The sequence below is a fragment of the Centruroides vittatus genome, unplaced genomic scaffold (genome assembly GCF_030686945.1).
Source record: "Centruroides vittatus isolate TY-2023 unplaced genomic scaffold, ASM3068694v2 contig_754, whole genome shotgun sequence".
NCBI lineage: Eukaryota > Metazoa > Arthropoda > Arachnida > Scorpiones > Buthidae > Centruroides > Centruroides vittatus.
The window spans coordinates 1-23,379 of record NW_027122490.1 but is presented as its reverse complement, the minus strand read 5'-3'; the positions used below and the strand labels follow the sequence as shown (position 1 = coordinate 23,379).

At 37.5% G+C, this 23,379-nt stretch overlaps 2 protein-coding genes and 1 non-coding gene across 3 annotated transcripts; 2 read left to right on the top strand and 1 right to left on the bottom strand.

Moving 5' to 3' along the window:
- Positions 1-15,334: 15,334 nt before the first annotated feature.
- Positions 15,335-15,407, bottom strand: TRNAR-CCU (transfer RNA arginine (anticodon CCU)). The gene has a single exon. It is a non-coding gene; the product is annotated as a tRNA-Arg (tRNA).
- Positions 15,408-15,715: 308 nt separating this feature from the next.
- LOC136981378 (uncharacterized) lies at positions 15,716-16,723 on the top strand. Its single transcript, XM_067277691.1, has one exon. It carries the CDS (start codon positions 15,785-15,787, stop codon positions 16,721-16,723), a length of 939 nt encoding a protein of 312 aa, XP_067133792.1. The 5' UTR covers positions 15,716-15,784.
- Positions 16,724-20,461: 3,738 nt separating this feature from the next.
- LOC136981377 (uncharacterized) lies at positions 20,462-21,710 on the top strand. The gene is made up of 5 exons (XM_067277690.1): positions 20,462-20,643; positions 20,717-20,833; positions 20,916-21,076; positions 21,183-21,531; positions 21,633-21,710. Exons 1-5 carry the CDS (start codon positions 20,473-20,475, stop codon positions 21,708-21,710), a joined length of 876 nt encoding a protein of 291 aa, XP_067133791.1. The 5' UTR covers positions 20,462-20,472.
- The last annotated feature ends 1,669 nt before the right edge of the window (positions 21,711-23,379 follow it).

Sequence of the window (23,379 nt, the reverse complement as noted above, 5' to 3'; positions counted from 1 at the left end):
CCTCGCTATTATTGTATATGGCGCTAGGTGTAAATCAGAAAATTGAATGCAGTTAGAAACTAATTGATTTACAGAAATTCAATAGATATTTTGGGATGGAATGTACTGTACGACATGATCTGAGTAAGAAGTATTTAATAAAGGATACATGCCTTCATAATCCAAAACGGTCACTACTTCATCTTCCATTAAAGAAATATTTTGTACTTCATTGACTACGACAAGAGGATCTTTTACCACCAGCCTATCATCTTCAAGTTGTGAGGATAAATATTCATGTAATCTTTTTTCTAAGACAAAGGTGGGCCCCTACGTTTCTCTACCATTGGTCTTAATTCGTTTCGGCTTTGTGCGTCTTAGCAAACACAAACAATCTTGGAACTCCTGCGTTTGGATTGTGACATTTTTTCAGAAAAGGTAAAACGGCAGCAAGACTTGAGCGTTCTAACCTCTTGACCCTTCTGTCCAAAGACCCAATAATCTTGTCATCAACAATGTCACACTCGGTCTTCTTGATGTAAGCATGTAATTCCTTCTCAAAAGTATGCCTCTTCATGATAACTAAATGCCTAGTTTTGTCTGCTTTGGTCATCACTAAGTCATTCGTTCTTAACCGCTCTTTCGTAAGCCATATGTCTCTATTCTTAATACTAGTTGCCTTTTTCTTTGGGCGGTTACTGATGACCGTCTTCCATCTAAACAATTCTTTATCCAAGGATTCATACCAACTACCCCTCTTTCAATCTCCTGTATGGAGGTTTCCCAACTATTTACAACATCTGGGACAAAGTTAGGGCCTTTTTCTAGTACCTCCCTGATTTTCTTCGATATTTCTATCTGGTCCCATACTTTCGCTACTTTCAACACCTGGTATAACAAGGTGACGGCCGGATGTTTGAGCAATTAAGACTTCAGTCTTCCGCTCTGAGATCGATTTCGGGCTGTTGAAGAACCCGGGGCGACTGTACCTGATGTGTCAAGACAGTCCGGCAGCCCAAATTGTGGATCTTCAGAAACCGACGATGGGTAAGATTAAAACGGCCCTCTATAAACAAAACAAAGAATCACCAGCTGCCATATTGCAAGTGTCATGAAATATACGATGAGCACGAAGATCTTTACTTAATGATCTTAGGTAACAGTTAGCAATACTAAAATACGAGCGAGATTTGTGCGCAGATAATTTCTTACCACAGTAAATTTAACAGAAAAATTTATCACAAAACGATTATTGATGCTAATGTCTGAAATTCTATTTAACCCATGCAAGATGTGTGATACCAGAGCCCCTTCGGCCGCCAATTTAAGTCTTTTAATCTTTAAAATTGGCGTTTCCACTTCCCGGGACGAGGACCCAGGGGTTGGATTTGTGGGAAGCGAGTGTTCGGGTTGTTTCATTGTGTCGAATTACACAGAACGTGGCGCTTGGCGTGTAAGTGCGTGAGTGCGAAAATTCGAGTAAAGGTTAAACGGTGTATATCTTTGTGTACAGTGATGTTGTGTCCGTGTGTGTGTGTGTGTGTGTGTGATCGAAGAACGTCTTCGGCATGTCTATAAACAGAAAAAAACAGTAAATTACGATACGAGAATAAGATGTGTTAAAAAATGAAACGAAAGAGTGCTTACCATCGGAGATTTCGGAAAATATTCACATGTCCACTTGGTCCTCTTCGTGGTAAAGTTGGGAAGGGAGAAGAATCTCCCTCCCAAATGTTCCTACAAAACACAAACACAGTGAGAAAAGCAGAAGTTGATTCATTCATTACCTAAGGTGAAGATTATTACCTTTATCAGACAGTCTTTCTTCCCAAACAGTGTTATGAGAAGAGCGAAGGACCTAACCTAGCCTAACCTACCCTAACCGGAAGCTCAATCCTCATAACAGCTGTTTGGAAAGAAAGGTAACCGAAGTAACCGAATGTCGATTCCGATGAAGAAACGTGTCACGTCCGGGTGGTCACAATCGGGAGTCAAATTCGTTGTCGTCGACCGAGTGTCACGTTCGGGAGACAAGTCCGTGGGTCACGTCCGGGAAAAGGTGTCGAGTCCGGGTGAAAAGTGTCTAATCCGGTAAAGATTAAATAGAAAAAAAATTAATTAAATTTAAGGTTTTAGTTTAAATGTTAGTACGACAAGAGGAAAAAAAATTAAAAAACCTCTTGCCTTCTTATCCTACGTTAGTAAATTGAAACCGAAATCTTAAATTTAATGTTAGTACAACAAGAGGAAAAAAAATTAAAAAACCTCTTGCCTTCTTATACTACGTTACTAAATTGAAACTAAAACCTTAAATTTAAATGATACTTCAGAAATAGCAAAGGAAAAAGTCGTTCACATCTCTTGCGAAGCGACGCTTTTTCCTTTGCATCCTTGCCCACACCGAACGAGAGGATCCCACTCGTTGGAAAAGGGAGGAATGATCGAAACATTCCTTCCCTCCCAGTGCGGCAAAGATGATGTCGTCAACATGGAGAATTTTCACTTTTCGGAATAAGTCCGAACAGCGAAATGCCTCCTCTCCGTTCAACGCGGAACAGAGAATGCTGTCGACATCTTCTATTCCTGAAGTCGTTCCCGTGAAGAAAGAACCCCTTCCGCAATTGATGGAAGAGAGTTCCTCTCCCCGCTCAAAGGGGGAAAAGGCCCTCTCTTCATCCATTGCGGAAGGAGAACGCCCTTCACACTTCTTCATCTTCTTAGGCCGCAGCCACAGCCAAAACCGCCAGTCCTTCATTCTGCAAAGAAAGAAAAAATATATATATATATTAATGGGATTCGGATATACTTAACGCAAAAAAAGTTCACGACGAATCGGAATTCGGATAGCTCGCGTTAGATCCCAGCGGAAATTGCTAAAACGTTCCAACTGTATTTGCAGTAGAGTCGACCGACCCGGAACGAAGAAACTCTCTTACATGTAATTTGTATTTGTACGACGGAAAATTAAACACACGCCGCACGTGGCCATGCGGAAAAGGCACTCGAGCCCAAGTCGTAACAAGTGTTTCGTTATAGAGCAATTTACCCTAACGTGTATGTCACATAAACGCAACGACGGCATTTAAAAGAGTTTCGTGCAAAGAAATTGCCAACGAGTCGTCCAAAACACAAGACAAACGTACGAAGAAGCGAAACGTGCCCACAGCCGAACTCGCTATTCGGGACACGAACGTTTAAGTGGCACAAAGCATTGGCACAGGGTTACGTAAGTGTGGAAGATCGACTGCACTCAGAAAAGACCACCTCGTGGAAAGGGACAGAGAGCTTAAGGAAAAGAATTGACGGCCGGATGGCCGAGCGGTAAAGGTGGCAGCCTACCGCTCTGGGGGACCCGGGATCGAATCCGAACGGGTCGAATAATCCCCAGGAATTTTTCGGGGGGTGGTCCGTTCAGATATGTCGGGCCCCGTCCCTCACCACCCGGTCGCCCCATTGTGGGCCTGGCCGAACCCATAATGGGCCTACTAAAAGAGGCTCTCTTAGTGCCCACAGGGCGGAAAGAGTTAAAAAAAAAAGGAAAAGAATTCTTCGTGTCCAGCCTGTATAGATAACTATTACGTGTATTAGTATTAGACGTGTTTGCAGACAATTTAATTCTGGCAAAATAAGCCGTTGAAAAGCGTTGTAACTAATACATAAATTGCATGGAGAAGTCGGAGGTCAAAGGGCGAAATTTTTGACCTGTCCAACAGGGGCGGACAGGCCTTAAAATTTCTGTGTGGAAAAATCATTACCGGTTCAGCCCATAAATAAAAAAAATGACTTTTTTCTTTTTATATTTAAATACAGTATATTCAAAATACAACATTGACAAAAATTGCAATAAGCACAAGTCTAGAACATTAATTTTTTATTTAGAAGTTTGCTTTGTTGAGCAATAATATTAATGACATCATCAGAATCTATTTCATTTAAAATATCCTTCTCCGTCGATATTAACACGAAAGCTTCTAGATTTTCTTGCGAGATACTTGATCTTAATGAATTTTAAGGTAGAAAAGTTCCGTTCACAGGACACTTGTGTTACAGACAGGCCCGGATCCAATAAGTGCGGGGCCCGATTGGATTTTTTTTGCGCTCTATATATTAAATATTTTAAAAAATGCATTTTATATATAGAATTTGCATATATATATAAATCAAATGTCATGGATCATAAGATAGGTACACTTCTACATACATTAAAAAATAAAAATGCACAAAATTCAAAAACAATTACATATTCTATATTATAATGTTCAATTGCATATCTATATTATAATAAACAATAATAAATCTTATCTATCAATGCGAACTTAAAATAAATATATTTTTAATTATTTGAATAATTTATAATTTATCCTTTATCGTCAAAAGCAATTTGCTTTAAATTTCGAAAATAACTTTTTGTTAATTTTGGTGGTGATGCGGGGCCCCATCAAGTGCGGGGCCCGATTGGGCGCCCAATCGCTCCAATCGCCTTAAATCCGGGCCTGGTTACAGACATAGATAGTAAATGTTTGTATGCTTGACCAAGTGTAGAATAAGCACCATTTAACACGTTATATCCGAATAATATATTATAACAACAAATAAGACAATTTTTGCAAGCTTTGCAGTAAGAGGATGAAATCGAATCTTTATCGTTTTCTAGTTGATCATCAGTAGAATGTTCATTTTCGTTTAATTTTATAAAAGTTTCACTGACATTTTCCTTTAAAATATTCCATGACGATTTAAAATGTTGCAATTCTGAAATAATATTGAGTTGCTTCTGGATTAAACTGTAGTAACATTTTACAGCTCTATATGAAGTGTCCAGTGAAGTCGGGTTAAAATACCAAATAGTCTTTTCAATTAGGGTTGGTCCTCGGGTTGGTTTATTTTTGCGTCTTTAGTTAAAGGATGATAGAATCGTTTACGAATGTACTGTACAGTACATACGTATACTCCCTTGGACTTCACTTAGTCTTGAAAAGGGGTCAAGCGCGTATGGACAGTCTACGAAAGTATATGTGCATTTGTACACAATTCTATCATCCCTTAAAGACGCAAAAATGAACTAACCCAAGGACCAACTCTAGTTGCGTCGAATATATGTACGAAGCGTGCTCTTGGTATTTAGTGCGATTGCAAACGACTAGATGTCAGTATTTTAAATTTTTATTTTATATAGCGTTATATTGTTTTGTAATATTATGTTCGACTTCGCAGGTTGCCCATCTACAATCAACGCCATTGTGGGTGAATGGCAAACTAAAAATTAGTTAGCCGAACCTAAAAAATAGATTATTTTTAATCAAATTTTTGGAATATAGAGAAATTATTATTGAATAACATTTTTACTTATCTAAAATAAAGGAAATGATATAATTGGCCATTAAATCCGTTATGATTACAATCAACGTTTTGGTGGCTGGGTGAAAAACCAGTAACTTGTGCTTCCAAAGATTCATAGGGGTGGTGAATAGTTTCTAGCAACGTAAACAAATGATTAACTTTGTCTGTTTTGATTATTTTTCTCCTAGGATGCTTTGTTTGGGCCGAGTCGGCCAATGTAGTGTTGGACTCGGGTCGGCTGGCCTAATTTAACTTCGGCCTCTGGTAGAACCGGGTAAAACGATAAAGGGCTACACATATCTATATTACACCTAAAAATTGAAATTTATCTTACTTAACGAAAAGAATAAATGAATTTTTTTTTAAAATAAAACCGAAACAAAACGGTATATTATGTACATATTTAGAAAAACGGCCCAAATTGTATAAGGCCCGTGTGGAATTTTCCACATTTTCCACATGGCCAGTCCGCCCCTGCTGTCCAAGGAACATCCCATTTTTCAGAATGCCGTCTCCGTCCATCAATGTTACCAGAGTATATTTCAGTTAAAATTACGATGGACTTCGTATTTAAAGTTAGAATTAAATAATTTTTAATTGAATTTCTATAAATAATCCTTATTCTTTGACAGTCTTTATAAAATATAAATGAATTAATTACGAAAATAAACCAATGAGCAAATACTTAATCCGTTTTCGGCGCTTCGGTCGCTTTCCGATGTGGCGGCTCGTTTAAAAGTTCTAATTCACAAGCGACGGCAGATTTAAACGCAAATACGCTGGCCGATGCCGTCTCCGAAAGTTGGAGTAAACGAAACGAAAATAAAATCTTACAGCTAGCTAAATTCTAATTAAAATCTTACTTGTACTGTCGGCGTCCAAAAGTCTTCTTAAAACCACTTCGGGTAGCAAAACACACCGAAAACAGGAGCAAAGAGCGCACACGTCCGTCCGGCAAGCGAAAAACGTGCAAAGTGACGCAAAATCGTGTTGCAACAATAGGCGTTTCCATAGAAACATAGAAACGGCAACAATTGCCGTTTCTATGGAGATTAGAAAGCGCTTAACGAATTCGAATGCGGTTGACGTAATGGATTCTTTTTGAATTTTAAGGCTAAGTATCTGCATTTTTTACGTTTCTATCCCCCGAATGACGACGGATTGGGATCGAGAGACTCCCTACCGCCCTCCGCCTTCCGTTTCCATTCTCCACAAGAGGTTAGAAGCAAGATTTTCTATAATCGAACGTCAATCTTTATCTCGCCACCCCCAAAACTAGAACAAATCATTCCTGTCGTTCGTCCAGTATTCTCCGATTGACCGACAGCGCAATTTTTGCTAAATTTCGTAATATTTCGTTTATCCGACGCCATTTTAAAAGCGGTTACCTGACGTCATCGGACGTTGGTTATATGAAATATGCGTGTTATAGTTTAGTTACGTAAACGTTAATTAAAGTGACTTATATATTAATAAGACTTATTTCCAAGAACTAATAATTTATTTATTTAAAGTAATAAATTTTAAGTGAAAATAAACTAATTTTTTTAAATAAAATTTTAACGAATTTCGGAAGAAGCATATTTTTGACCAGATATTTAGTTAATGTTTAATAAACTCATACTTGTCACATCTTTAATTAGCCATATTATAGCCCGATATTTAGGCGATCGTTTGGTGTAACATTAAAAGTGCTCAGCAAATAAACACAGAAATAAAACACCTTAATTTGTTGCTGAGAAGAATATATTTGAAACAAACGTTTTCAGCCTGGTTAACAGGCCATCATCAGGTTAAAAAAGGAAACGAAAATGGAACAGATACGTTTCATGTATTTAAATCAAAATTTAGAACAAAAACATTTTTTAAAAATATCCAAGATAAACGGAAGAACATATAAGATTAACACGAATTAAAATAAAAAATATCATAAATCTTCCAATAAACTAATTCTAGTCCGAGTTTTTAGTGCACTTTTTAATCATGTACAGTACTTCCACGCTGACGGCAGGCTCTCATTTAAACATCCCTCATGTAGCCTACTTCTATATATTTCCATCTTCTCCGCCGTCATTGATAAAGTGGGGGAAGATACAGGTTTTGTAATTGTTGCCTCGTCCCATTTTACCACCGAACCTTGGACTTGCGACATTTGCGACAAAATTGTAGCATTGGATCCTTTTTTTACGTTATATCTATGCTCTTTTAGTCCTACTGCCAAGCTTCTGTTGGTGACGACTATATAGTCTTTCTTAACATTTAGTTGGATGTTCTCATAAGGTACTTTATAGACACCTGAATTTTCTTCTGTTCTTATTCTGTCTTTATCGTTCCTCAATATCTTATATAAATTGAGGGCTCTTTTTAAAATCATTCTTGCTTGTTTTCGATTAGCAACTTCTTTCATAATACTATTCAAATTACTATTATATGTAAACTTCAAGCGCCTGTTGGGAGCGGTATTTAAGCCTTTTTTTCTCTTCGTTCTTTTCATACTTTTTGAGTAATCCAACAATAATGCTTTTTCTGGTAACCTAGGATCTGGGCTACTTGCAATATCCTATTAATTTCTTTATTTCTGTCATCGATTCTATCACAATACAAATAAGCATCTTCTTATCAAAGTTTGAAAAGCGGCCATTTTATATCGATATGGATCCATTGACTGTGCGGGTATATATAGTGGGGTGTAAGTAGGTTTAATATACACGCTGGTGGACAAATGATCTCTCGTGAACTTGAGATTAATGTCTAAGAAGTGCACATTCAAGGAACTTTTTTGTTCCAATTTTAACTTAATTTTAATTTATCCTTGTTATCATTGGTTCTATTTAAAAACTCATGTATCCTGTTATTATTTCTCCATAAAATAAAAATGTCATCCACATATCTACAGAGATGTATAATATCTTGTTTAAAACCACGCAGGACTCTTCTTTCTAATCTTCTAACTACTAACTCGCAAAGAATTCCAGAGAGGGGACTTCCCATCGGAACCACTCTTTTCTGCCTGTACATTTGACCAAATTTCTGTAACACTTTGCGACTGTACTTGTATATTAATTGTACTGTACATATTTTATTTCTTGTATTTTATTATCTGTGTTCATCATTTTGTATTGTTTTTGCATTTTGTATTTTGTACTTTAATATCCATCTACTGTTTTATTCCCTATATTGTATTTTATTTTGTACCTGTTTCTGTATCTTACAATATGTTAACCCATCTGTACTCATATTCATACAGTTCTATTGTTATTTTAATTCTGTACTCTCTGTTCATTATTGAAAATGTAACATTGTAAATATGTTCTGGTTTCTACCTGGTTATATGCTATGGCACCAGGTATGTGCTGTACCCCAGTATTTTGGAAATTAATAAATATGCATCTGTACTTCTGACCACAAAAAGTAAAACAAGATTGATAGCATACAAGGCTAGCTAGCTCTTCTAGGTCTTGGGTGTAATTAACCTTTTCCATGCGGTTAGGTACCGACGGTCTGTATCACGTGACTTCTTCGTTTATCGGTGATGCGAAACGTACCGATCGGTCCAAATTAAAAAATTAATCAAAAACTTCGATTAATTTGCGTTATATTCGAGTTTTTCAGAGATCTTAGCTTTGATTCGCTTTTCTGTATGTCGATTGACTTTGTTTAAGCTAATAAATGTTTTGTTACCACCCCTGGGCCATAAATATTTTGGTAAATACATCCCCTACTATTCTACAGTAAATCTTCGCAGTTAACTACAGAGTTGACTGAAAACAATCAAAAGGAAACTCCTTCTACAGTTTTATTGGTTATCTTCTGTCTTTGTTGACATTACTTTAACTAATCACAGACTTGTGAAAAGAAAAGTCCCGTCTTCAACCTTTCAAGTAAAATGTAAACAATCGCAATAAATCCGCTTTTTAAATCGTCTTTTAGCATTAATTAACTAATTTAATGTACTTAGACATTAAATTAGCTAATTCTACAATATTTCGGCTAGTAAATATGTTTTTAAAACTATCTAGCAATAAATATTTCCAGAAACGCCGCTTCCCTATAGTAAATCTATGGAAGATCTTCTTGCTGTTAATTGGCTTTAAAAATTTTGTTTCTACGCCTATTACGCTCTAATTGGTAATTTATATTATGACTGAATCAACTTCAACGAATGAGAGTTTTTTTAAAACCATTTGGTGGGGATTTTCCCGAAGAACCAATCCACGTGATTAAAGTCAGAATGTAAACAAACATTAAAAGATAGCTATATTCATCATTTTAGAGCCATAATTCTACTAGTTTTCATGTTATTTGACTTTATTTAGACAAGATTTCTTATCAAAAGCTTCTATCTGAAAAATTTACCGAAAAACTCATTACTTCCGGATATTGCGTAATTGCAGGAAATAATTAACTAATCGCTTACTTCAGTGTATTATTGTATAAAGCCTTGAAAAAATATAAAAAAAGTGTCAAATATTAACTATTTTAAGCAGAAATATATGATGATAAACTTTAACGTGTTGCTTTACGATAACAATCGACTCCTCTCAATGCCAAGTAATTAGAGACATAGTGTAAATAATTGCAATAACTTCTCCCCCGCTCCAGCTAGAGAGTTGCGGTTTGTTTTATTTACAAGAAGACAGATGTGTCTAACTAATAGATGTAAAAAGTTTAGCGATTCCCTTTAAATGGTTTTTTTTCCCTTTTGTTACTAAGCTTCAAATTTTAATATTATTTTAAATTTATATTAAACTAAAAATTAAACAATCGTAAACTGTGATATGTTTTTAATCAAACACAAAAAACAGATTGAATATAGCGCGATATTGAAGCGAAATATCGCGATTTAAAAAATTACCCAAAAAACGCAAAAATGCGCCGCATAACGAATTCCACCTATTTACTTAATGCTAAAGGTTTTCAGCATGGAAAGGGTTAAGCAACTGTGGTTTGTTGTTCAATAATGTCTCCACACAAGATTCAATTATTACCACTTTCGATTCCGTTCAGGCAAGTGCTAAATGCTACCTGTATCCGTAATTGCCGAGTTTCGCAGCAATTGGTCAAATGGCTTAGGCGTGCATAGCGAACGAACAAACTTTTTATTTATATTCATAGAGACAATAGTAAGGATTATTCAGAATATATTAATTATATTTTTAATAATTTTTACTACGAATATGTCTCGTATACGATCATATAAATACAAAATACTGAACATCAAAAATTGTTTTAAAAACAGACACTGAAAAATAATACGTGTAAGGACCCAGACGAGGTCCGAAATCTCAAAAAAAGCAGAATTCTGTTGTGAAAAAATAACGATAAATTATATGAGAGAGAGAGGAGAAAAAAACTCTTGATCAAAACAACGTAACGAAAAGTGTAAACAACGAGTCTCGGGACGACGTCAACGCGTATTAAACGACCTGTTAAGTATCAGTCCAAAGGTAGAACTCTGACACACGCGCTCATAAAGAGGTATAAGTTTGACACAAGTACTCAGAGGAAAAAAATTCAACGTAGGAAAACAATTTCAGAAAAGGGGGAAAAAAAATTGGAGAGATAGAAAATTATCGCGCGATCGTTATAATTCCGAAATGACATCAATTATAAACAACGGATTAAATTATGAGTGCAGGTGTTGTGGTTCTATCAACAATCTTGGAGCATAGTCGACAAAGGGTGTCAAATAGACACCTCGAATCGGACTTTTCCCGCGACCCGACATGGTCTCGTTTTGCGCTTGAAAACAAAGGCGCTTGACCAATGGGGAAAAGGGGAAGGGACGAGGGACCAATCCGAAAGGTGGATAGTACACGAGAAAAACGTATAAAAACTGGGACTTCAAGGTCGAAGAAGAGTTGACATTGGAATTACGGACTGCGTCTTATGGATTAAGCCACGGTGTGTGTAGTGTCGTCGCCCGGAACATCTAAGTGTGTCACCGCTCGTCTCCATCGTCCAACGGCCCTTCTCGTCCGCCCGGGACTGGATAGATCAACCAGCCGAACTCTCACGTTTCTGAAGATCGCTGAGATTTGGAACATGCTTACTTCGGTTAGATAACCGAAGTAAGCATGAATTCGTCCAAATAAACGGTTTTCCGCCTGTAAACACTTGTTATCATTTGCCCCCTTCGCAACCGCCCACATACACGGGCTCCCTTAGGCTCATCCTGACGCAGGATTAATTGTAACCCCCTTGAAAGTCGGCAAATCTTACATACGAAAAATATTGGCGAATTGGCGGTCGACGTGGCGACATCCCTGCATTGGAGGAAGCGTCACGATCGCTTTATTTTCTATCTAAAACAAAAAAGAAGAAGAAAAAAAAAGGCTTGAAAACAGCATGGCGACGACATTATAAAAGTATAATTGAAAACACTATAAACTTGGGTATTGGTGATCGAGTCGTATAATGGCAGCCTGCTATGCGGGTGGTCCGGTTTAATATAACGTTCTCGGCGGAAAAAACAGTATAGAATAACGTTACATACAAATTAAATACAGGTAAGTGCTTTCTCGTTGTCATTTCTATTTGAGTCTGGCTTTTTTATTTAGTTCTTTCCGTCCTGTGTGTACTAAGTGGGCCAGTTTATTGTAAGCCACATTATGGGTGGTGAGGGACGGGACCCGACGTATTCGGACGGACCACCCCTGAAAAATTTCTGGGGTTCTTCGACCTTCCCAGATCTGATGGAGGACCCAGAGAGTGGTAAGCCGCTATTTTAAATGGTCGGCCATCCGGCCATTTACGATCTACGGCGTACGAATGTGTTCGAAGCAATTGGCAAAACAAAAAATTCATATTGAACATTTTTATATGCCGAGCGGATAATACTACCGAATACTGGTAATTGGTCGCGGGTTCGAGTCCCACCAACGAGCTGGCTACGTGCAGTTCTCCTCGCATATGTAACAGTCGAAAATATATCTTAAATTGTTCAGATATAATATTTTCTAATGTTAACTCTATGAAACTGTCCCGTTCACAGCCGAATATCGAACGGTAATCTGCCAACCAATCAAATTTCAGAAATAAACAGACCAAATATTTAAACTCTGCACTCTCGAAGACCACTTAAAAAACATATTTTGTGCTGCTCCGTAACTTTATTATTTGTAATTTTCATATTCGAATGCCGTTGGTCCTATAGAAAGAAAGGGCTGTCGCGGATGGAGGTTAAAGTTAATTCGACTAAAAGTAGTCGTTGACCTCTTCCCAGAAGAGAGGATGGTCAACAATTAATCATTAATACAGTACATATTGTGCGATTGTTTTCATATTTTAATGTACTTTGAATTACTTAAAATTAATATTTTATTATAATCGCATTAATGTATTTTATTACTAATTTCTATATATGTGAAAAACAACGATAAGACTGCTATTGTATATTCGAATATAAATCCGTATATGCATATTCCCGATGGAAGTGCCTTATTGTCGAATACGGGACAGCTTCCACGGCAAAAATATCTAAATGGTGTAAATCAGCAAGATTACAGGCATTCACGCGTGCGTTTTATTGAGCATCAACCTCACGCTGTTTAGCTGGTGGATGCTACACCAAAATATCCTATAACGCTTACAATGATTCTATCTATTAGGCACTCGTAGGGGGCCGGATGGCCGAGCGGTCAAGGTTAGCAACCTACCACCCTGGGGGACCCGGGATCGAATCCGGACGGGTCGAGAAATCCCCAGGAATTTTTCGGGGGGTGGTCCGTCCGGATATGTCGGTCCCCGTCCCTCACCACCCGGCCGCCCCATTGTGGGCCTGGCCGAACCCATAATGGGCTTGCTATAAGAGGCCCTCTTAGTGCCCACTGGGCGGAAAGAGTTTAAAAAAAAAAAAAAAAAGGCACTCGTAGGGAGTTATTTGACTAAGCGGATTGTTGGACTATGAACCCAAAGTTGAGTTTTAATTAAACACTTGGCTTTATTTCCATCTTTATTTAGTTGAGATTTAGGGAGAGAGAGTGTTCTTAAAGGTCTATTCTCTCTTAGGTGTGCTTTAAGAAAATCTAAATCAATAAGGATTTTTTGGATCTCACCTTGTATCTTCTCAATCATGTCACTCCAATGAGATGGCTGTATTATTTTCTTGATGGAATTCGCCGTTTCTGTAATTTTATTTTCTTGATGGAATTCGCCGTTTCTGTAATTGAAATTTCAATTAACAATAGAATATTCCAATAGGAAATTTCAATTGCAGAAGTAATCCCTACAATCAACTAAATAAAGATGGAAATAAAGCCAAGTGTTTAATTAAAACTCAACTTTGGGTTCATAGTCCAACAATCAACACAACACGGTTCCAAAGAAGAAATAAGCGGATTGTTTTAAGATTTAAAAAGTAAAAAAATATTTTGTTATTTTTATGTACGTTTCTTTACAATGTTATATTTAATTATAATTTTCTTTTAATTATAATTATATTGACAGATTTTCAGACATAAAATCTTTAGAATTTTTATCACTTTTAGATGTTAATAATTTTAAATATTATGAAAAACTTTTTTGAAGCGAGTTTTATTTCTTTAAGTAAATTTTATGGGAAATTTTTTTTAAAATCTAAATTACAATATGTGTGTGAATCTGTAGTGAATAGCAATACAGTATTTATATTCGTGTCCAGACTATTATATTGGCAAGTCACTGGTAGACATAAAAATATTATAATTAATGACGATCTGAGCAAAAATGTACTAAAAAAGAATTATATGATTTAATATTATTTTTTACGGTCCCATTTTCGAGTGCGTCAGTTGAGCGCAGTTTTTCAACCACGAAGCGAATTGATACATTGGCAAGGAACACTCAGAGGAAAGATTGTCGTCACCAGCGTTGCTTTCGACAGAAAAAAAGCTTTTTTATTTGTTTTGTCGAAACCGTAAAGATTATGGATTAAATAGATGAATTTGCCAAGTGACTATAAATTCATCAAGTCAGTGACACCAAACAAAACAAGAAAAAAAGCTTTTAAATACTTTGATGGAATCGACGACGAGCGATTTCTATGATAAAGTAATAACGACTTTGCGAAAAAAAATTGCCGAAGAAAGTTAGTTTGTAAAAAAATAAAAACAAGTTTTTATATCTTTGTTTCGTGTCAATTATCTATTTTAGAATTAAAATAAATAAACTGTTTATTTTTGTCATTTCCAGCATTTGTTTAAAATTTTTATGGAAACCTAGCTTCTCTATCAACAAATGTCACCGCACGCCACTGCACTGTAGGTTATGGATCCGCTACTCACAAAAACAGGGAATTCACAAAAATGTGTGGATAATGTGAGAATGTGTTCGGATAAATGAAGATATATAGCAACTTTTAAAACTTTATATAACATAGGTCTGATCAACCTATAGCTGCCAACCCTCCACATTTGGAAACAGTCTCTCAACCTGAGCTAGAAAAATCTCCGCCTTTCTGAAATAAAATAACACTTATAATGCATTGTCTTTGCAAAAATCGTAATTATTAATTATTGTAATTTTTTATAATTAATTATCTTTGTATATAATACGTGTTAATTGTAGTACAATGCGCTATTACTCTGTTTTCTATTTTATACTACTAGTAGTCCGTCTAGTAGAAAAAGACAATATTATAAACCTATTATTGTGATAAAGAGAATGAAGATTGAATAAATGCTTAAAAGTGCCACATATTTTGTCTACAAAATACGAAATATATTCTCAGCCTTTCCTCTCATCTTTAATCTAAGGTTAGCTTACATAACCTTTTTTTTAAAGCACTCAATTTGAGTTATTCTATTTGTCGCACTATACGACAAACCATAAACAAAATCTATAGCAAATTTAATATAGTATATTCATAAACGTTATTTTAAGTATACATAGCGCCATCTATCGGAAAACACTGTATCTATTAAAAGTATTCTTTAAATAAGAATTACAAGTATAACGATAACAAATTTTATTAAAAGTATTAAATTGTAACCTCTCGTGATTTTATACTATTATTTAAAAACTAAAACAAAATAAATACCCCTGGCGGGACTCGAACCCGCAATCCCCGGTTTAGGAGACCGATGCCTTATCCATTAGGCCACAGGGGCTTCGACATGTCCTTCTTTAAAATAGTTTTTAAATCCGAAATAAAATTATTACTTTTGTGACGTATAATAATTGTCATTTTCTTATAGAAGAAGACACAAATGATAATACCTTACAATTGTAGTAACATATATCGAATAATTTCGACTAGTTATAATAAATCAAGCCTTTGTCTAAATGAATAAATCTACGTGGAATCTGCTAATGCTTTTCTAACAAAGAATAGTCTACAAAAAAATCTATATTTAATTTATATAATTAAACGAACTCGTGCTTAATTATTTCCATGTACCGATTAAATTGTTAAAACAACCAATCAGAAAACGTAAAAAGAAAAATTCCCTACTGCCATCATTAGACGAGGAGGGAGAGTTTAAAAATGGCAAGCAGAAACTTGTTGCTGCTCTACGTATTTTTTACGTTGATGAAAACTTTAAAATTTCAAACGGAAGATCATTTCAATATGGCAAAATTTGAACTTTTACCCACTCAACAGTTGGAAATGATGGATGGTAGAAATCGTTACGAACTTTTACGTAATCAAATACCATTGTATGGTGATTGCTGGATTAAAGCTGTGGAAGAATTGCATTTAGGATGTAAGCAGTTAAACGAAGAAACACAAAGTAGATTGGCTTTCTCATTTGCCAGATGTTTTCTTCTAAAACTAGGATTGAAAATTGATCCATGCCCATCGCACGTAGATATTGCGGAATGCATGAAGGATATGAATGAAAAAATTTTTACTTCTTACACTGAATTTTTTACGCATACTCAAAGTATATGCTTCTTCTTACAGAGCCAAGTTTGGCAAGACGAAGTGGAAGGTACGGTTCGTAAACTGTCGACCGCTTCGAAACGGTTGAGTTATAAGTTGGAACGGGCCACGGAGAAGCAGGCAGAAATATTGAAATTGCAGAGCGTCTCTCTGGGCGAACAGCAGAAAATGTTGAAATCTGGTAATGATCTTAATAGCCAAATTGAAAAGTCCAGAGAGAATATTAAAAATGTTTTTCAGGAGCTTAAATCTACTACTCAAGAGCACAGAATTTTAATTTTTGAAGTCTTTGAGCAGATTAATAAATTAAATGCTCTTATTTTAGGTGGTTTTGTTGGGTTTTATACCATAGTGTTTTATGTAATATCGGTTTTTATTTCGTATTTATTGACTTCCACTACAAGAACTCAAGATGCTCGGTTATGGTTATTTATCATTATGACTTTAAATTGTATAGGAGAACAAATAATATGTTCGTATAGTATGAAAGAGGAAAGTGAAAGAAATAAGTTATTACAAGATGAAGTAAGTATCTTATAATTTTTAAAATTATAGTTGTAAAAATAGGATTTGGATGAAATCCAGAATGTGTACATAATTTTCACACCCCTACGGGCGACCCTTCGCGAGATATAGCCCCCCCAAAATCGGGCCGCGCGATGATCGCGGCGCGCGTCGCTCTGCTAACGCGCGTCGCACTGCAAACGCGCGTCGCTCTGCTAACTCGCGGCGAAGACTCGCTTTTAAGTATGTAGCACACACGACTAGCGTACGTCATTTCCGGTCACGTGACTTCGCTTTCGTACCTATGGTGTCTCGTACGAGGTACCAGTCACGTGACTCCTATATAACTTTTTAAAATATACATGTTTAGGTAAAATGGAATATACAAAATAGTTTATTTATAGTATAATTAACTTTTATATAATAATTTAATAAATAGTAAAAAGTGATGATTAATTTTAATTAAATAGTAATATTTTTCATGTAAGAAATGTTAATACTATTTATTTCCACTTCAGAATCTATCCTGATATGTCATCTATGCTAGTAATAAAAACTTCACTACCGACAGTAAATTAAAGAAATGTGATGGCAACGACCAAGACGATCTTCTCGAAATAGTTGTTGAACTATACTGTATATCAATAAGAGAAAAAACCACCATTTGTTTGACGATAGACGATAGAGTTTACAAGACGGGAAAAGACGATGTTTCTCATCCCTCTTTGGCTACACGTGACACGTGGCCGCAACAAATGTATATTAAAATCTAAACAAAAGTGCAATAAATTGCCTCGATCGTCGTCGAGCGCGACATTTGATATAAACAATATCAAGACTGTTTACTATTTTGTAGAAATTATTGTCAGTTAGATGCTAATTGATGGGTGAGAGCTGTCATCAGACAAACTTCCCGATTGCACGTGGTCCGTACTAGCTAGATCTAGACACTAGCCCGACTAACAGGTGCGCGTACAAATCATCGACAGTATGACAGTTCTCACTCCTCAAAAATGGTATAAAAGGGGCTCGCACCCAATTGTCGGGGCGGCGTCCGAACAAGCTGACAACGGCTGGTCAACACCATCAACTCCGTTCACTCTACGCATCTAGGCAAAGACGAACAGCGAGGTAAACTTAGATTTATTTACTTAAAACCTTTCTCTCTCTCCCCCTCCATTGACCGCGAGTTAGTTATATCTAATTCGGAAATTAAAAAGGGATTAGTTCCCTTAAATGCCTCGAATGCCGACATCTCTCCTCCAACGTCCTATTTTATATTTCTCTTTGTATGTTACCATTTAGTTAATGTTTTCATTAAATTTATTTGATAAATTAAGTGGGTGATTACTTGTATATCGCCGACACCTTATCGACTTATCCGCGGGTTAAGCTTTGATGCTTAACCCCCGATACTCACAGAAAGAAAGAATCGTTTATTAAAAAGAAACGAATAAAACTTTACAATATATGGAAATCGTATTTTAAAAATTGTAATAACAATAGAATATTTTAAAAAGTGTGTACATGATTTCTTTTAAATCTGTTTTTATGTAAAACTTAATTTGTATGTATTATTAAAAATCTTTATTTTTGGATTAAAAGAAAGTTGTTTGATGGTTAGTGGATTTTTCTTATTTATTTGTCAATCCATCACAAAGAACCAGCCGAAAAGAAAGGTGAGGAGCTGCTAATTCATTTTAAGATACTGTATATAAAATTAATATGGGTATGTGTTAGATAAAAGAGTATAGATTACGTTTATTACTGATCACATGTGATTTTGTTTGAGAGAACTAATCGTGCGTTCATTAAATTAATACTTTATTTTGATCAAAAGTTACTGGCGGGACATGAACATATATACATAGATAAATTCGAACTATCCGATCAATTTTCTCTCGCGCCAAAACAAGTTATTTTTACGCGGATTAAGCGATCATTCATAATTTTTTCGTTTTCATTTGTATTTAAAGAGTGATGTATAGGCCTATTGATATTTGTAATTGCGAAATAATTTTGGTAGCTTTTTTGCAACGCGAAGGATTGATTTCAGATATAGAAAAACGTGCGCAATGCAGAAACGAGTATAAGTTTGTGAAAAATAGACAAAATATTTTCCGTGTACAATTTGCATTAAATTTTATGGAAAAAAAGCCCAATATTTCGGACCTACCTAACCTAACCTATCCAATGGTCGGATGCCGAGCGGTCAAGGAGTGCATTTTTTTATTCCTTTGCGCCAGCGGCATATGTTTAAGTTTAAACATTCTTGCGGAACGCGTTCCTAAATTCCTGTCGGAGTGGGTGCCGACTACTGCTACAAGCGGCCATCTTTGCCGCTTGTAGCAGTAGTTTATGGTGGAAAGCAACATGGAGTTCTCCTTGCGCGGACAGTTTCGTTTCGGGGTCCATTACGTGGTTTTATGAATGAAAATTTAGAAGTTGTGAATGCGCAAGTTAGTAAACGCCGTGATGTAAGTATCTTCTCGAATTTTTTCGAATGGACCCGAAAATCTCCATGAAATTATTCGGGAGGTGGCCCTTCAGGATATGTCAGGTCCCGTTCCTCATCAACCCGATCGCCCCGTTGTGGGCATGGTCAAACTTATAATGGGCTTGCTAAAAGAGGCCCCTCTTAGTGCCCACGGGGCGGAAATAGTTAGAAAAAACCCTTATCCTTACCCAACGCAACTTACTAAGTCTCTTAAGTTCAAAATGAAGACTCTGAAGTTAAAAATGAGTCACCCAGCCCACAAATGACTCTCTTTGACAAGATAAAATTGACATCAATTGGAAATACATCTTAAAAAATTTCAGATATATTTTTTTCCTAATGTTAACTTTAAGAATTTCATTAGTAACTTATTTCATTAGCAAAAGTGCATAGATACAAAATAATTCATATTTATGTTTGGGCTACAAATAGTTCAATTCGGCTATTTTTAAAGCACAACTGTTACTTTATAATCCAGATCTGGCAACATTGTATATCAGTCCTTATCATTTCAAACATGCCTTTGAACATGATGCCAGAACAAATTTCGGAGAATCCCGTCGTGGATACCGAAGAGATTTTTAATCGATTAACTTGTTTTAATTTTGCAGCGTACTTCCCCAACGAACTTGCCGCCGAGAAATTTTGCCACATGGTGGGACTTGTGCCCCATCCGGACCTGACCGGCTTTGTACCGTCGTGTTCTAAGTGTGGAGGTAAAATTTCCTTGATTTCCTCCTGTACAAAAGTGCCGTACGCAAGTATCTGTTAGCTAATTCAATTTGTCGTATTTTTCAGGCGCGATGAGGAAAGAGCCGGCACCAGCGGAGAGGTTTGGATTTGTCTACCGCTGCGAAAAACTATCGCAAAGAAAAAAAATGCGTAGGCGGACAGGTGGCTTTGTCTGGCGGCCCATGTGCAGTGGTAGCCTCTCTTGTACAAAGAATACATTTTTTGAAGGCGCTCAGCTTTCTGCTCAAGAGGTATAATATCGTTGCAGTATGCCATATTTTGGATATATTATATTTTTCGTATTTCTTCTTTCTTTGTTCCTTTGTTCTTTTGTCTTTCGCCATTCTGGAATGATCCTGTTTAACCCTACCCTTGGGAGTTGATGACTCACATCTAAGACAATAGAAAGTAAGTAGCCGTAAGGGGTTTAACAGGGTCGGGGGAGAACACCCACAAAATCGGCGGTTTCACGTCACGTTACGTGTTTCTCTAATTCGATCGTAAAGATGATGTATGTTTTGAGATAATTTATTTTTTTTGTATTTAACAGGTGCTTATGATTATATTCTCATGGGTCCTGAAGCTGCCGGTCACCGACGCCGCCTCACAATGCGGCGTGTCACGTCAAACAGCGGTAGACTGGTATAACTTCTGCCGGGAAATTGCGGAGATTTTCGTCTCGAACAATCAAAATCACCAGCTTGGCGGTAAAGGCCTGCACGTCGAGGTGACGATCGATCCAAGTTTCTGACTTCGCCGATATACCGTCTATGTCTATATACATATGTTTTTCTTTTCAGATTGATGAAACTTTTACTAGAAGAAGAAAGTACAACCGCGGGCGCATAACCAAAGGCACCCAAATAACTATATTTGGTGCCTATTGTCGGGAAACGAAAGAAGTTATGTACTGGCATGTAAGTAGTAACGAAACATTATTTCCTGTTATTATTTACTTTTAGTGGAAGTTTTGTGTTATATTTTCTCGTATTCTTTCAGGTGGAGAACAAAAGCAGGCGCGTTCTTTGGAGCTACATGTCCAGATACATAGCTCCTGGTTCCATAGTGCTTTCCGACAGCGCGCCCCAATATCGCGGCTGTACGACGATGGGCTTCTCGGAACATAAGACCGTGAATCACAGCCAGCAGGGCCCCGGGAGGTAAGGAGGATGATACTGTGCTATGTGTTAAGTGAAAAAAAAAGAAATGAATGAGCGTTTTGAGAAGGATACCGAAAAGTGACATTTTTCTTTTTTCTTCTCGTAGATTCGTCAACAGCGAAGATTCTGAGGCCCACACTCAAAACATCGAGTGTAGACATCGCTGGCTGAAGAGGTCCATCAAGTCCCTCCGCACGGACAGGAGCTTGCAGAGTTACACGTGCAGCTACGTATACAGAACGCGGTTCCTGTCTAAGTTGCCAACAACAGCGGCAAAATTCCGGCAGTTTGTTGAGCATATCGCAGCCGTCTACCCAGGTCCCGGTCGCCAGGGTCTCCAACTCCTGACGATCGGTGTGCCCGCGGACCAAGATCTGCCGCCTGACGAGCCATATAGCGATATCCACGTGCCCGACAGCGACGAAGAGGAACAGCTGGAGGATGAAGACCGCCCAGTGAGTAGTGAAGCTTGTGTACCGAAGCTTGTGTAGTGAAGTGCGCGTGACCGAAGGATACTTCTTTGCGGATTTGAAACCTGGATTATGTGATTTTTCAGGCATCGGACGCAACCAACACCTTTGTCGTCGACCAGAAAGATCAAGCGGAAGCTGGGACCAGCGGCTGTGCATCGTAACCAAGATGTCGCCAGATAGCGAGAGGACAGCGCCTCCTCTTGCGGGAGACGCAGGGGAGGCGCTGTGAGGGTGAGTGTCTGTTTTCTTCTCTTTTTACATCGGCAGTTAAGCTTAGTTCATACTGAGCGTGATTCGTTGGCGAATGCGAAAAGCAGAGCGAATAACACGTCAGACATGACGTCGTTTCCGGCGAATTTTACCATTTCGTGAATCGCTTCGAAGTTCGGAACAGTTGAGGTTTTTCGTTAGCGAAAAAATTTCGCCACCACTCGTATTCCCGCTAGTTGTCACGTGGTTCTTGTTTTCAAGATGGCTACAGAAACTTCCTAAGCAATAGAGTAAATGTTGTAATTACGGAATTTTAATATTCCTCTCACCCAGCATCGTTTTCTTTTCGACGTATCTTTCTTTCTCAATAAATAAACAAACGTGGTTAACGACGGAATATCGGAAACGGCCATTTTGTTTTTCGACATGTTTTTGCTTGCTTGCAAATGATAGGCTGGGTAAAAATCGGGTACTTTTCGCATTGGCTTTCGATATTCGCTCAGTGTGAACTAAACTATAAGTCGGATTTGAAACTTGGATTATAAGTTTTCAGACAACATCGGGCGCCATCAGCACTTTCGTCAACGATCCCCAGGACCGGGCCGAGGCGGGAACCAGCGACCTCTCGATCACATCACGAAGAGGCTATGCGTCGCAAGCTAGCGAAAAGACGTCGCGGGATACGCAAGAGGAGTTGCTTTTGAAGGTTAGTGTAGAATCTGTTTTTTTCGCCTTTTACATCGGCAGTTAGAATGTGTGATTCTTTTCGGTTAGCAGCGCGCCAGTCAATTGACGTGATCTAACTTACGTGTATTGGGTTCATAATCAGTTCAGAGAGAATTACCCAAATGGGTAAGCCGGAAATGGTTAGTGAGTTTACGAGCGGTTACAGTCGCGCGCGATACTCAGCAGAGCGACGCGCGTCGCGACCTCGCGCGCGATACTCAGCAGAGCGACGCGCGTCGCGACCTCGCGCGCAACCCGATTTTGAGGGTAAATAAAAATGCGTATTATTTTCGTTAAAGTTGGTAAAGTTATTTATTAATAATTATCGACGTTATTAAAATATTAATATAGCAATAAATGGTTGGTACTCAAAACTAACGAATAAATTATTGCTTTAAGTAATCTTTATAACGGAAACTAAAATCGTATCAATATTTTAATTTATTTTATTATATTATATACTATAATTAATATTAATGATCGAAATATAGGACTTTACGGAATGTTTTGTTTAGTTTAGTTTAGTTACTTTAGATGTTTAGTTTAAGTCGTTCCGATCGCTTACTTTACTCACATCGGTCGCCTAAGTGGTATTAAAGGTGGCAACGAGGTTACTCTCGCTCGTTTATATTGATTTCGTTTCGATGATTAATTGGTAAGGAGAGGGCGAGAACCGACCCAAATTGTAGACCCCCTGTGCGATGAAACAAACAAATTTTTGGTATATGTAGGTGTCACGTGACCGGAAGTGACGTAGGTATAGCCCTCACCACCCGATCGGCCGATCGCGCGCGGCCCGATTTTGGGGGGGCTATATCTCGCGAAGGGTCGCCCGTAGGGGTGTGGTTCATTAGACATTATTTGATCGCACAGGGGGGGTCTACAATTTGGGGG

Coding starts and splice junctions, on each gene's coding strand:
- LOC136981378 (XM_067277691.1), top strand. CDS start 15,785: ATGGCAAGCAGAAACTTGTTGCTGCTCTACGTATTTTTTACGTTGATG.
- LOC136981377 (XM_067277690.1), top strand. CDS start 20,473: ATGATTATATTCTCATGGGTCCTGAAGCTGCCGGTCACCGACGCCGCC. Junction 20,644..20,716: donor GTAAAGGCCTGCACGTCGAG/GTGACGATCGAT, acceptor TTTTCTTTTCAG/ATTGATGAAACTTTTACTAG. Junction 20,834..20,915: donor AAGAAGTTATGTACTGGCAT/GTAAGTAGTAAC, acceptor GTATTCTTTCAG/GTGGAGAACAAAAGCAGGCG.